The sequence below is a fragment of the Python bivittatus genome, unplaced genomic scaffold (assembly GCF_059951505.1).
Source record: "Python bivittatus isolate LINGU-HERP-01145 unplaced genomic scaffold, Pbiv_v1 ctg000080_np1212, whole genome shotgun sequence".
NCBI classification, from domain to species: Eukaryota; Metazoa; Chordata; class Lepidosauria; order Squamata; family Pythonidae; genus Python; species Python bivittatus.
The window spans coordinates 87,061,979-87,077,506 of record NW_028277035.1 but is presented as its reverse complement, the minus strand read 5'-3'; the positions used below and the strand labels follow the sequence as shown (position 1 = coordinate 87,077,506).

General features: G+C 41.1%; 1 protein-coding gene across 1 annotated transcript in view; it reads right to left on the bottom strand.

The window, feature by feature from the left end:
- Positions 1-15,528, bottom strand: part of GABBR1 (gamma-aminobutyric acid type B receptor subunit 1) — a 99,073-nt gene that overhangs the window by 13,138 nt on the left and 70,407 nt on the right. The window contains exons 9-14 of the mRNA XM_025166383.2: positions 11,916-12,017; positions 3,900-3,965; positions 3,363-3,554; positions 1,924-2,166; positions 1,163-1,226; positions 33-110 (exon numbers count right to left, since the gene is read on the bottom strand). Coding sequence (XP_025022151.2) covers positions 33-110; positions 1,163-1,226; positions 1,924-2,166; positions 3,363-3,554; positions 3,900-3,965; positions 11,916-12,017 — 745 coding nt within the window. The remainder of the gene's footprint in view (positions 1-32; positions 111-1,162; positions 1,227-1,923; positions 2,167-3,362; positions 3,555-3,899; positions 3,966-11,915; positions 12,018-15,528) is intronic.

The following is a 15,528-nucleotide window of genomic DNA, read 5'->3' as shown; positions in this document are numbered from 1 at the left end:
CTACTCAAAATGAACATCTTTCAGTCTCTTACCAATCCATTTCTCATTGTTATACCAGGAGAGGTTATCCTTGGTGCTGTCATAATAGCCAATCTTCTTATAGACACCATCTGTTGGCAAAGAGAAGAATTCTAGACAACAGAAGTATCAAGTAATGGACTTATGGAAAGATAGATATTGGACCAGTTTTTAAGCTGTCTAAATGCCAGAGCTGAATCTTTAAAAAAATAGCAATAGCATAGCAACACCTGATTGCCTTTTTATAAAAGGAAACATGAAAAAATAAATGCTATATAATTATGTGGAATTGAACATTTCTACATAATTATACAGTATTTATTGTGCAGTGCTGATCATTGTAATGTTGAATATCTTGCCCTTAGTGGGGTATTGTACAGCTTTGAGTAACATGGGCAAAAAAATGGCATTCCTCCCGAGCCCAGTGGTATGATTCACAATCTATGGCACTCTTAACTGCAAGCACTTGTTTTAGAGCATCTTCCCAGCAGTATATTTCTATGAGCTACAATCTCAAACACTGTAATGGTGAGAGCATAATTGTAATCTTTTGTTCCCCTCAAATATCCAGGAGACCATTAATTTCCTGGAAGGTGCTGGCACTTCTGACTTTGCTGTTTCTTTGCAAACTCTTTTAAATGGGATGTCCAGCTGTGCTGCAGCAGAAGTCCATTTCAGGGGTGCATGTGTATTGTGTTTATTTATTCAAATGGTGGGATTTCCAGAGAGTTGTGCAACAGTGCAGGAACAAAGAACACAGAGGAAAAAAACCACTTCCCCATCACTCAAAATAAAGATAAAGGTAAACCCCCCAGTGATATAAGTTACACTCTGGAGTTATCAGCACACACCTAAATCAATAGCAAGAGAAGGTGGGGGAGGGAAGGAGCAGCAAAACTAATTCTACAAATTAAAACCACTCCTAGCAAGACAAACTGTAACACTGCATGGTTGCCACGCAATAAAAAAAAATCCAAAATGGAAATTACAGCATATCTATGTTTATTAAAGGAGAAAAGGGGATAAAAGGACAGAAATGATGTGAGTGCAACGATTTGGCAGCTGTCTCATGTGGCATGTGAGTGAGCCTGATGTTGCAATAAATGGGAAAACCCTTAGGAGTATCCCAAGGACTCTTGCTCACCCTGAAGCTGCTCAATGAGGGTCCAAGCCATCCGAGAGCCACTGGCATCAAAGACCACATGTCCCTGGGGAGTGAAGGAAATTGTATTAAGAGAGCGTCCCCGTGGTGGCAACCTGGTTTGGATCTCTTGCCAATGCTACCTGTGGAAGAGCACCAGATCCCAACAATAAGAGAAAGAATGGTTGTTTCTCTCTTGTGAGAAGTTTCAGAGGTGAAATGTGGCAGTATTGTAGAAGGACGTAAAATTAATACGCGGAATCAACTTGGCTCTATGTTCGACAGTTCCGTTCAAGCAATATTTCTATCTTGTGTCTGAGTTCCAGGGCGGAAAAAGTTTCTGAGAATCTCAGTTTTCAAAAATACGAAACAAGTAGTTCAAGAACCAAGTCATCATTGTTATGAAGAAATATCTGAAAATGTACACGCAATCTCAGTGAAAGGTCATAGACAGAACAAGTAGTTTTTGTTCCTTAACTGGGACATCAATCCTTGATCTAATATCTTTCATGATATTTTCCTTGTTATATGCCATGTACTAATACCTCTTTATATATTGTTTTTTCCCTACCATCAGTGTTTCTTGGCACCCTATTATTACTACCCCCAAAACAAAAGGCTCTAAAAACTCAAATGAGAATGCAGGATTTTTTTATCTTATTCAAAATAATTTTACTTGGTGGCCCAGAATTCTAGCAGACTTGCCTATAGCTAGATCTTAAATGTTCTGCATGCCAGATTTCCTGCTTCAAAGGACCACCCACCGAGACTCCCTCAAAGGCTGAAGAGTTGAGTGCCCGGTAGATCTCATCTGTAATGGTCCGGTTGTTGTAATTGAAGTCTTCAAGACGTAGCCCCTTCTTTACCAGCTCAGCTGAGGTCTTGTTCAATGCAAGAGCCAGTGCCCAGATGGCATCATAAGCCAACGGAGCTTCTTGGAAACCCCCAGTCTCTTCTGGAGATTTCTCTACGCGCTTTGTCAGTTTCTCAATGAATTCCTGTGATGTCTGGAGAGGACCAAGAAAAATAAAATTATCTCTTCATGCACAATTCATTGATAATTATTGGGATTGTTTTAATAAAGAAAAAGGAATAGCAAAAACTGAGATACGACGTTTATAAATAAACAAGATTCTGCATTTTCTAATTAAGAATATTTTGCATTTGCAATGCAGTAAATAGCATTCTTAGATAATATAACTCTCCTGTGGTTTTGGTACTTTTAAAAACTGTTCTGCCCAAGTGCATTATTCCATTTAGATCTCTAGTGGGTTACCTTTTTAAAAAAAATGCTTACATGATTTAATTCTAGAATATAATTTTTATTATGTTGCTTCGTATTCTTTAATATTTATTTTATTTAATTTTTATTGCACACTGCTTTGAGATTACTTTCTTAATATTGTTAAATGATTTACAAGCTGCTTAAAAACAGAAATCTTACTGTAAAAGTTTGAGAATAATATTGACTCAAAGATTTAATTGTAGTTTGTTTCATAATTGAATGCAAAAGATTGTAAGGTTTCCTAGATAGGGGAATTAGTCTTATTAGAGAAATCAATAGCTTTTCAGATGTCTAAAAGAAAGCTCTGGACTCTAATTTTAACTGAATTAGAAATATTAGTTTATATAGTGAATCAGCTCTTTTTAAATGGAAAGGAATGTTTCATGAAACAATTTTGTTTTCTTTTTAATAAAATCAGGGAGCACCTTTTTAAAAAAATGTTTTTGCTTAGCTGGAATACTATAAAAAAATCTCCTCTGCCAATGTATATAATTTTGATTAATGATCTGTAATAAAAGAAAATATGTAATTATTTTATGTGTAATTACTTCAATAAGTGCCATTGGCTAGAGAACATTTCTTATACTGCCAATCCATCTGTAGAGTAAATACTTCTAAACCGAGAAATGTGCAAGTCCATTTCAAAAATCAGGAGGAGTCTGGTAGGCGTAAGCGTTTTGAATCACAGCTCACTTCCTCAAATGCACAGGGTGGCAAAACCGATGCAAGATTTAAATTGGGATGTGGTGGAGGGAGAAGAAAGAGAGGGGAAGACAAGGTGGATATGCCTTTTAATAAAATGCATTAGTCTGGAAAGGTGCTATCAGACTCCTCCTGATTTTGGCTATCCCAGATTAACAGGGCTCTCGTTTTGGGAAGCTACGACCGTGTTCCCTGCCTGTTGTGGCTCTTCCTCACCATATTAGAGATGCTGCGCGTGTTTTCTGGGTTCAGCATGACAATCTCTGTGGTGATGTGTCCCTCCACCGCCTCCCTCATCTCTTCCTCGGTGCAGTTAATGTTCGCGTCCTTGATGCGGAACCAGTTATCAGCATACCAGCCAATCAGGAACCAGACATATTTCTTCCCAAACAAACGCTCCTTATATACCTGCCACCGTTCACAAAGGAGGAAGAAAAGAGGGTTAACTCACAAAGAGGAAGCCACACTTCCCAGCAGTATGAGATCACATTAATACCGAAAGGGTTCCACTGAATACATACAGGAGGGGTGGGGGGGGGAGGCGGGGGGGAAGCGGGGGGGGATTGTTATGCGCTAAGCACCAGCAAGTACCGAAGCCGAGCCCCAGAGCGCCAGGCAGGCAACAGTTAGCCAAATTAGTGCCATTATCCCCATACCCGCTAATGCTGAGTTTCCAAAATCACAAGCAGAATGGAGTTAGGAAAATACTCTATCTGCATTCTCTGGTCTGCTCAGAGGACTCCGGGTACCCACCTCGCAGAAAACCTTTCGTGCCTCGGTCTCGTAAAACAGCCCAACAATGATGCGAGCATCCTGGCGCTGAAAAGGAAAAAGTGGAATCAGATGCCCAGAAGACAAGGCTAGGCATGGATGATACTCACAGGAGGAAACACACACACTTTCATGAACACACAAACACACACACACAATTGTATTTCTGCTTGTACTCATTACTCTCCAACATACTTAATTGCATGTACCACGCGTCCGTTAAATAGAATGAAACCATCTAAATGACCTCCCTTACAGCTTTTAGAAAAGTGCACGGAACGGTATTCCCTACTGCCCCTTCTCACAGTTGCAAAGCTCGCCCTTTCAGGTTTAGATGCTTCCCCAAGGCGCATCAACTCCCACACCCAGATACAAAACTTAACCGGCCGATCAGCTAGTCAAGGACAGAAATATTCCCGGAGGCATACTGCAAGCACCCAGGCACGCACCCATGCACAGACAACTGCAGTTACATCATGAGCCTCACAACATACGCACCACTGTATTCTTTCATGCACACAGAAAGATCACATCTACATACGGTAAGTGCATCTGTAACAAGAGTTTCTACTTTCTGTGAGCCTAAGTGGGTAAATGGAGATGTGTTTCGCTTTACTTTATCGGGAGACAATGTTATTTTGACAAGACTTCCAGAAGTCATTATTACTCTCTCTCATTATATTGGTCCATACACTGACAGACAGACAGGCAGGCAGGCAAGCACTAAAGTTACAAAGTTCCAACAGGTAGAAGAACAATTAGTGAAAGAACAACTCAAGCTACAGATTCCCCAACTTGGGGTCACTGTCCTTCTGTGCTGGGTCCTAATTACCATAATCCTCAGCCACTATGGCCAACAGAACGTGAAGTATATCATATCTGAAAAGCCCCAGGTTGGGGGAGGAGGCTGTAGGCTATAAGAACTGGTCAGCTGGATCAAAGCAAAGTTCCACCTGGGCAAGACTCTGAGAACCTGAAAGTTTCCTCCTCCCTTGCCCAGGCACCTCGGTCCTTGTCCAAGAGGCCCTCAGTGGGTTGGGTTCACCTCCTTTTTCCTTCTTGTCTCCTCTGCTTATTTACTTCTTCCCTTTCCCTGTACCGAACCAGCATCGCTGCCCAGAGGGAGCATGAAGGCGAAGGAAAGAGGGTGCTCTCTGTTTCCCCACTCTCATCCTTGCTTGCAAGCTCAGAGGAGGTGGAAAGCAATGAGGAGCATTACTACAGCCAGAGGACTCTTCATGCTGACAGTGGTCTCCCTCCAGGGAGCCGAGCCCATCTTTCCTTTCTACTGGCCCTGCCTCTGCTCCTGGACCCTAATTGGCCACTGGGGCTAATTTGTTCTGACTTCTTAAAAAGCCATCCGAGCCAGCGGAGACAGGCACTCGACATTCGAGGCACATATTCCTGGCTTAATCATTCATTGCATGAAGACGTCCTTCCTTTTGTCTGTCCTGAACTTACTGTTAATCAGGAGGTGTACTCCATGTCAGAACAGGTTAGCTGGGAATTCTGCATTTTTGAAGTAGACAAGGCACTTGGTGAAACTCGAACCAGCCTCATTTTCTTTTCAGCAGAATCAGGTCTGATGAATCTATCCTTCGGTGCCATCAATTACGAATACACGCCGCTGAACTGGGCCATTGGATTTTGAGACGTGGGAAATAACTGTTGCAGCTGGCCTTCTCTAGGAAGAAGGGGGAGATGCACAGGGCCCACGTTTTCTGGCCCCCTTGGGGGAAAGGTGTTGCGGTGCCTATAGCGAAAGGGAGACTCTGTCCCACCAAAACTGAATGGGGCGTAAACGTCCTTCCTTCCACAGGAACCAAGGCAATCATCCTTCCCCTTAGGAAAGGAGACAAGTCACAGTGATCTGAGTGCTACCAGCAGACGTTTATCACAACTTTGCTCTGCTTTTTTAAGGAACCCATGAAAAGGCTAAGTACTGTCACTGATGTGGTATTTGGTGCATTCATTCCAGTGGCAACCAGAAGGAAGACGGTCGGCCCATCTCTTCATTCAGGGAAGGGCAGCTGCCATCAGGACCAGAAGTTCAATGACAGCATTTTTCTTCTCTCAGGAGGCGGCTAAACTGGCTGGGATGGATCTGTCCTGTCTGGAAGCAGAGTAATTCTGACCCCGGGAGGGTTGAAGTTGCACTGCTGGCTGCAGGCCAGGGGCGGGTGGGCCTGGCTTGTTTTTTCTAGAAAGGTTAACAGAGGGGAAAAGTTCATAAAAGGGTTTCTCATTCAGCAGACAACCCTACGCAAGTTCCCCGGGTCGATTCATGCCGCTTCAAAGAAGGCCAAGGGCACCCTGAAGAGCACCCAGATCATAGAAAATAATCATCCCGCTCTCTTCTGCCTTGGTCAGACCACGCGTGGAGCATCTTCAGTTCTGTGTACCCCGGTTTCAAAAGGGCATCGATAAATCGGAGGAAGTCCAGAGAAGGGCTACCAAGATGGTGAAAGGACTGGAAACCAAGTCCTATGAGGAATGGTTAAAAGACCTAGGTATGTTTAGCTTGCAGAAGAGAAGATTGAGAGGGGACATGATAGCTGTCTTCAGATATCTGAAGGGCTGTAGAGGGTTTGGATTTTTTTTCACTTGCTTCAGAGGGTAAGACGAGAACTAATGGGGTGAAATTTCAAGGACGTAGATACAGATTAGCCATTTTCTTTTCTTTTTTCTTTTCTTTTCTTGGTGCCTTCAAGTCAGTCTTAACTCCTGGTGACTGCCTGGACAGGTCTCTGCAGTTTTCTTGGCAAGATTTCAGAAATGGTTTGCCCTGGCCTCCTCCTCCTTCCTAGGGCGGAGAGAGAGGGACTGGGCCAAGGTCACCCAGCTGGCTTCGTGCCCAAGGTGGGACTAGAACTCAGTTTCCTGGTTTCTAGCCTAGTGCCTTAACCCTTACACCAAACTGGCTCTCACAGTTCATTAGGAAGAACTTATTAACAGTAAGAATGGTCAATCAGTGGCATAGGTTACTACAGGAAATTGTTTCTTCCCCTTTACTTGAGGTTTTCAAACAGAGACTGGATAATAATTTATGAGGGATGGTGTAGTGAATCCTGCAGTGCACAGGGGGTTGGACTTAATGACTTTTTAGGTCATTTCCAAATCTATGATTCTACGTTTCATTTAATTTAACACCCAAACACAGCTTTTCTGGACAATGGCCTCTCAAAGATAAGTTGCACGGCATTCCATTCAAACTTTAAATACCAAACATCTAAAGATAAGTAGCACTTGAAAATGTGATTCAGCCTGTATTAAATTATTTTCACATATCATAGCAAACAGACTTGCAGCTTGCCAAATCAAATTGCATCAGTTAAAAAACAACAACACATATTTGATTCCAACAAATGTAGGGGGCAGGTTAGCATGTATCCCATCAGAGTGAGTTTCAGCGCCTTCTCCCCATCTGTATTATCTGCTAATCCAGTGTTTCTCAACCTTGGCCGCTTTAAGGTCTGTGGACTTCAATTCCCAGAATTCCCCAGCCAGCATGGCTGGCTGGGGAATTCTGGGAATTGAAGTCCACAGACCTTAAAGCGGCCAAGGTTGAGAAACACTGTGCTAATCTAACCAGTCTTCGACGGCCTATGTCTAAGTTTCCAAAGCCAACTAAAAAGCACCGAACCCAGGCAGGGAGTCCACCAGTAACATGGCCATGAGCGATAAAGAACTGTCAATATTAAAACCAGCACTTCAGATCTGAGCTTGTGCTATTTGAGCCCAAGATGGTGCTCTTAAATGGCAATTTTGTAAGCAAGGTTCCTGAAAGCATAAGCTCACCTCTATAGCCACACACCTGAGCCATGCTGGAAATGTGCTGCTTGTACTGCTCCTAGCACTCTGGCTCTTGATACCCAAGTATTGCTTGCGGACATCTGCATTAAGACCTACGGTCAATCCTTGGATATTAGGAACGAGTCCAGAGAGCCACATCAACAGATGGGGAAGTAGTGTGGTTTTGTGGCCTCTTAGATAGGTGAAGGAGGACATTACACTACACACATGCAGGGAATTGACTACATACACACACACACACACACATATTTACACACACACGCTCACATCTCCTCTGATGATTCTAATACATGTTAAAATCATAAGAATCTTATATACTGCATATGTATATGTCACACACACTCCAATTTTTGCTATGCTGCCTTATCTTGGTATGCGGGGTTCTGGGAGGGATGAGTGAAGTGTGCCAGGAGTGCAGCCTAGAGTATTTATTTGTTTGTTTGTTTATTTTTAAATTTGTATGCCACCCATCTCCCCCCAACAGGTGACTCTACAGGGTCCCACAAGGCATGAAGGTCATCTCAGAATGCAGACACTTCAGCTGGGCAGCAGTGATAAAGGACGGTGCTAGAAGTGGATGACTGCTTTAATGACATTGACAAAAGTATCATTTCAGAAGGCAGCAGAAGCAGAAGGCAGCAGAAGCAGAAGGCAGTGGTAAACCACTCCTGTATTTTATCAAGACAACCATACAGATAGACAAGATAAAGTGACTGACGGCATGGTGCTGGATGATGGGCCCCACAAGTCAGATGACACTTGACATGATACTGGGGAAGAGTATCAATAGTATTTATGATGCAGCATGTTTAAAGCCTTTGGGGTGTCTAGTTGCTGATATGACCAACCAGGAAAAAAAATCTGAAGCTACAAAGACAGAATTACTATGGGAACATGGAACATAGGAAGCATGAACATGAGAAAACTCAACCCATCGAAATATGAAATGAATCAACTACACACTGATATCTAAGGCATCAGCAAATTGAAATGAACTAGAATTGGATACTTTCAGAAAACCATGCTGTTTACTACTCAGGCATGAAAAACAAAGAAGGAACAGTGTTGCTTTCATGGTCAGGAAGGATATTACAAAGGTAGTACTTGGGTACAATGTGGTCAGTGACCAAATAATATTAATTAGACTTTGCAGAAAATCCTTTAAAAAGATGATCACCCTAGCTTATACTCCAGCCACTGTTGCAGAAGAGGAGGTTGACAAGTTTAATAGTCAAGTTCAATCTGAAATCAACAGAATGTACAAGTAAGATGTGCTGCTTGTGGTTGGAGACTGGAATGCCGAAGTCAGAAGTAGTATGGAAGAAATTGGACTTGGACTTAATGGTCTGGGCAACAGAAATGGAGATTGAATTATCAGTTTCTGCCAATTCCATTATTTCTTCCTTGCTAACACTGTCTTCAAACCACCAAACTGACACCTGTATCCATGGACATCACCAGATGGAACACACAGAAATCAAATTGACTATATTATTGGTACAAGGAGATGGAAGAGCTCAGTTATAACAGCAAAGACATGGCCAGAGGCTGACTCTGGAACAGATCCCAAACTGCTCATGTGCAAATTCCTAGTCAAACTAAGGCAGAAGAAAGCTGTCCAATTTGCATGATATGATCTTGAGCACATATAGTACCCATCATTTTCAAGGAGAACAATAAGAATCACTTTGAAGTTCTGAACCTCCTTGATAGGGAATTAGAGGAGTGGAATGAAATTCAATAAGTTGTTATGGATGAATGTGAAAAGAGATTGCCAAAGACCAAGAAAAGAAGAAAGCAAACTGGAACAAACAGAAGAAGGCAAAGTGTGAAAATTGCTGAGAAATCAAAACCAAGAAAGCCAAAGATCTTAGGAAGGAATTTAACAACGAATTTCAGACAGCTCTAAGAAGAGATAATAAACAATATTACAACATTTGTAAAGACATTTATGATGCAAACAGAGAAAAACAAGATCTTCTAAAAGATCCAAACTGAGAATGAGATTCCAACTTCAAACTGGTATGTTGAATGGATAGACAGTAGCTGATTCAAAGATCAAACAGAGATGGAAGGAGTATACTAAAATTCGGTAGAGAGGTCAACATCCAAGATACCTTAGAAGATATTTCCTATTTACAAGAGCCTCTTGTACTACAATATGGGGTTAGATTAGCACTCAGGTCCTTACCAAGTTGGAAGATTACAGGAATTGATGGAACTTCTATAGAAATATGGCAGGCAACAGAAGAAGAATCAGTAAAGGTTCTAACCAAACTCTGCCAGCAAATTTGGAGAATGATACAGATGCTAAAAGATTGGAAGAGGTCAGTCTACATACTACTAACAAAGAAAGGAGATTTAACAGAATATGCAAAATATTGCACAATGTCAATTTTATATGTCAGCAAAATAATATTTAGGAATATCCAATGCAGATTAGAGCCCTACATGGAAAGGGAAATGCCAAATGTTCATGCTGACTTTAGAAAAGGCCAAGGAGCATGAGACACTATCGCTGATCCATACTGGATAACTGAGAAAGCCAAAGAATACCAAAATAAGTCAGTATATGCTTTATTGATTACAGAAAGGGCTTTGACTATGTCAATCATGTCAAACTGTGGAATGTGCTTAGAAAAATGGGAATCCCAGAACCTCTCATTGTCAAGAAGCCATAATCTGAATGGAACATGGCAAAACAGACTGGCTCCAGGTTAGCAAAAGAGTGAGACATGGCTGAATACTCTCCCCTTATTTATTCAACCGATATGCAGAATATATACTGAGGCAAGCAGGATTGGAACATGAGTGTGGCTTTAAAACTGGAGGAAGATACATCAATAACCTGTACTAAGCTGATGACATTATTTGATAGCTGAAAATATAAATGATCTGCAAGCTCATTTTGCAATGCAATGCAAGTCAAGAAACACAGTGAAAAAATGGGTCTAGGCTTAAATATAAAGAAGACCAAACTAATGGCAACAGGTACAGCAGGCAGCCTTAGAAATGACAGTGAATTGATAATGAAGTAGTGGATACCTTCTACCTTTCAGGATTGACAATCAACAGTAAAGGAACCAGCAATCAACAAATAAGGCACAGTCTAGCATTTGGGAGAGTAGCAATCTATGGAAAAGATATTCAAATGGTGTAATTATCAAATCCGTGATAATTGCAGGAATCTTCTCCAACACCAGAGTACAAAATCATCAGTACACTTTCTATATTTTACCTCTTCAGAGTCCAAATTTTACCTACAAAGATCAGAATTATGCAGGCAATGGTTTTCCCTGTGATATTTCTAGGGTAGCAAAATTTGGACTCTGAAGAGGTAAAATATAGAAAGTGTACTGATGATTTTGTACTCTGGTGTTGGAGAAGATTCCTGCAATTATCACGGATAGCCAAGAAAACAAACAAATGGAACATTTGACAAATTAACACAGAGTTCTCACTCAAGGGATAAATGACCAGATTGAAATTATCATATTTTGAACACACTGTATAAAGACTCAGCTCCCTTGATAAGTCTATAATGCTGGGAAAGGTGGAAGAAAAGAGATGACCAGCAACAAGGTGGATGGACTCAATTACAGCAGCAATGGGTCCCTTGTTGGAAACTTGATGGGCCAGGTTGATGACAGATCATCCTGAAGAAGGTTTGTCTGTGTGTTTGCTAAGAGTCGATACCAATTTAATGGCACATAATTAATCATATAAAGTTCATGAATAAACGGGTTCATTTCTAAAGAACAAGTCTACATATAATAACCATTTATTCGCTAGAGTAATTTACCTGTGTAGAATTATCCTCTTTTTAGCCCCAATATTGACCTGTTACAGGGGAACAGGTCAAATATGTTTGGCCCATGTTTTGTAGGAAATTCTTTTTTAAAGGCTTAGTGTATCCATGTAGCTCTTTGCAGGAAAAATGCCTTATGACAACTCTGCCAAAAGTCTATTATTTTGCTGTCAAATTTCACCCATGCAATCTTGGAGCTGCAGATTGGGCAAGAAGGGCAATCCTCCCTAACATACTCTCTGGCTGTTCTGGAAGCTTAATCCCTACACATGTCAAAGATGGTAGGTTGGGGAAGGCTGCTTGAAAGTATCCTGGGTCTCAACCTGTCAAAAGATGCCTATCCCATGACTGCTCAAAGTCAGGCACACTCTGATCACCTTGAGATTCTTGACGGGCACAGCAGGATCAGAGAAGAAGCTCTGGCGAAAAGTTATTTCAATGCCAGCCTCTTTGACTCGCTCTTCCAGATCATCCAAAGTCTGTGGGAAGACAGAAGGAGGCATCATAATCATGAAGAAATGAGAAGCTGAACAAAGATTTACTTCAGAAGCTACATTAAGATAGGGGAATATATATTCTGAGTTTGCACATCATACTAACTAAGCCAAACCCAAACAAATCACAGCACAGTTCAGCATGCTGTGTGAATCCAGTCATTCTGGTTTGCAAGCCATGATTTATGGGTTAGTGTGGTGTAGAAACCCAGCCCAGTTATCCCTTATTCAAAAAAATGTGATTATTCAAATAACTGCTTAGCACAATGCATAAAGTCATTGCGTGCATACTCAAGGGTTAAGTTAAAAACCATGAAAATCGCAATATAAAACCTTATAAAATCTCCAGCATTTGTTATCCTGCAGAAAACAGAACGTCAAAATTTCAGTTTCTACGTTCTCAAAAGATACTAGTCCTGTGGCCGTGCAGGAATACTTAGTCAAATATCAGAAGCAGGCCCTTGTTTTGCACTATAGAGCTCCCAGGGTTTCTTTGATTCTTGCTATCATGGTGAACAAATACAAAATAAATTGTTTGAAATATTATTTCACATACTTTGGCCTCTTTTATCAAATTCAACATTCAAGTTAAGCACGTTTTCTGATGCACATACATCTGTCTTTCTGTTCAGGAAAAACAGACACAAAGGGCGTTTTCCTTTTCTACGCTCCTTCCCTGTTGAAGCTCTTTGACCCAATGAGAAGCAATCTATTTTTAAGTAAAGGACTACTTTTCATGAGTAAACAGAACTTTTGCATAGCTGGATGCTACTGATTAAAGGAGGGAAACCAAGGAGGAAGCAAACCGCAGACAGGAAGCAAAATAGAACTGGGGTATATGGAGGAAAAGGTGAGTGCAACTAACTAAGGCTAGCTGGATTCTTGCGTATCTGGCATGAACTCAAGCACGCTTAAGATGGTTACTTTCACAATCGCTGGAATCAGGGGCCTAAGAGCCCCAGTTGGAATTAGGAGAAAGTTTGAGATCAGGGTCCATCAGCTGCTTTCTTTCAAAATATTTTTTCAAAGATGTGAAAAATGTAACCCATACTGTGGTTCTAATTGCGCTGATCTCTGCGTTCCACTGTGTCTCTGGTATAATAACAACAATGATAACAATAACAATACCACCCAACAGTGGGCAAATATCATGAGACACTGCTCGTACCAGTCACATTCTGCATTAATTAGAGCTGTTTTGATCACCCACAATTTCTTAATTTCTCTGATAATGAACCAGGATTAGACAAAGATTCAGAACAAGTTTGGGCAGAAGGAAAATCGCTCAGCCCTGGTGGTGCTAGTGGAAATGTACCACCGTGAGAGATGGAGGCCTGCAGTCTACTTGCCTGTCATGGGTCACATAAAAATAATTCTGGGGTTTCACATTTGCATAAGTGTGATGGACGTTGGAACACAGCTGGTGAAAATATTCCTCTTCTTTCTTGGAGCTATTTGTGTTATTTTTTTTTCCTTGTCTGAAAGTGGAAGCTGTAATTGTTCTTAGGACATCTTTGAGACAAATAGCCCTCAGCTGAGATCTCAGTTGACATTTATTAAAATTCAATAAGGGAAAAAGGACCTGGAAATATATTTTCTGCTAGAGAGAACAGTCTAGAAACATATCAAGAGAATCATTACTTCTTCTCTTGTCATTTCCTCCTTCTTTCCAACCCAACCCAACCCATTCCATCCCCTCTCATCTGTCTAACGTCAGGCCATAAAATTCAATTGAGGAAGAATTACAGTGTCATTCTTGCTATTACACCATATATATGGGGTGCCTTTTTGACTCCGGGCAACTGCCTGGACTAGACCCTGCAGTTTTCTTAGCAAAGTTTTATTTGAAAGTGGTTTGCCATTGCCTCCTTCTTCTTCCTAAGGCTGAGAGAGAGAGACTTGCCCCAAGTCCCCCAGCTGGTTTCGTGGCTATGGCAGGACTAGAACTCACAGACTCCTGGTTTCTAGCCTGATGTCTTAACCACTATGTCAAACTGGCTCTCTGTATTATACCATATAGTCTGTTTAATAAATATAGAATTCTTTCAGCTTTTATATTACAGGTAGGAGCCTCCTGAATGAAGCTTTGCTCAGGATGCTCCTGCCAGCAGAATAGAGAGGGGATAATTTTTGCCATTTCCCCTTCCAACTGCAGGCCACCCCCCACATTTCTGGACAGTCCCAAACATCCAGAGCAAATTTTCTGGGAGACAGGGGACTCTGTGTGTACGTGTGTGTAATCCTCATTCAGTCAGTATTTCTTTTTGTCCACAGATCATACACTGGATTGAACCCATTTTCAATAATTCCTGTCATGTCAATTTTCAGTAAGTCCCGACATTCTGAAGGAAAACTTTGAGTTTCTAAGGATATTCAAGACTGAGACATACAAGAATTTTAAATGTCCATTTGTGTGTAGGATAAAGAGATGATTGCTAATACTGGAGGACATGTCATGCCATACCCAAAGGCAGATTAGGATTATAATAGTTAGAGAGGTGCCATCAAGTTGAGAGAGGGCATTAAACTTCAGCTGGGTTTTCCTTCAGAGACAATCAAGGAGGAAGACCTTAATCTTAAGCTTACACATTCAAGTCAGGGATAAGGTCTTTGTGCTGGGAGAGACACACACATGGATATTCAGTAGCCTGCTGAAGTTTGAGATTTGCAAGGTTATTTCTGGTAGATAAACTCTATTAGTATACATTAGGAAACTCAAATCTAATGAAAATAATGTATATAAATGGAAGCAATTACCATAGATAACATGAGTTAGGCTGCATTTATACAAATTTGAAATGTTTTAGTATGGATTCAAGTGGTAAATAGTAACAAGTGGGAGTATCAGCTGAGATACAGCAAAATATGAAAAAGAACAAGGCCCAAAACCAGGAGAATAAGAAAGGACTGCTAAGGAAAATCCTTTCTGGTCCATTAGACGGTTCTTCAAGATTCGTTCTTTTCAGATTTCACCAAACACTGCCTGCCCATTTTAAAGTCGTCTTTTGGGACCACAAGGGCTAGGAATGTGAGAAGTTTTTTTGTTTGTATGTTTGGACTTTTGTGAAATAGTATGTGGAGATACTGAGGAAGTTGAGGATTGTATCAGACTGGCTGGGGGTAGATTCTGTTGCTCAAAGAAGGACTTAAAGCAACTCCACAATTAGATGGTAATAAAAGCATGCCCTGAAATAGGAGTGATGTTGCTAATTTTATTGGTGACTAGCAGAATGGCAATTATGACAGAATCAGGGCTTTTATGAAGGGAAGGCTGCTGCCAAGATATTTTAAAGACCATTGCATAAATGTGAAGTATCGTTGTGCATATCCTCTGGCCAACGAGGATTGGCATAATGTCAAGGATGCAACAAAGATTTTGTCTTCACTGCAACTATGTCTCCAGACTATTTTTTAATTTCCTCTATTGAAATTAAGTCATCATTCACTGAGAGGGGAAAATGTAAAGAGGCACTTTCAAGGGCATAATGGCTATCAA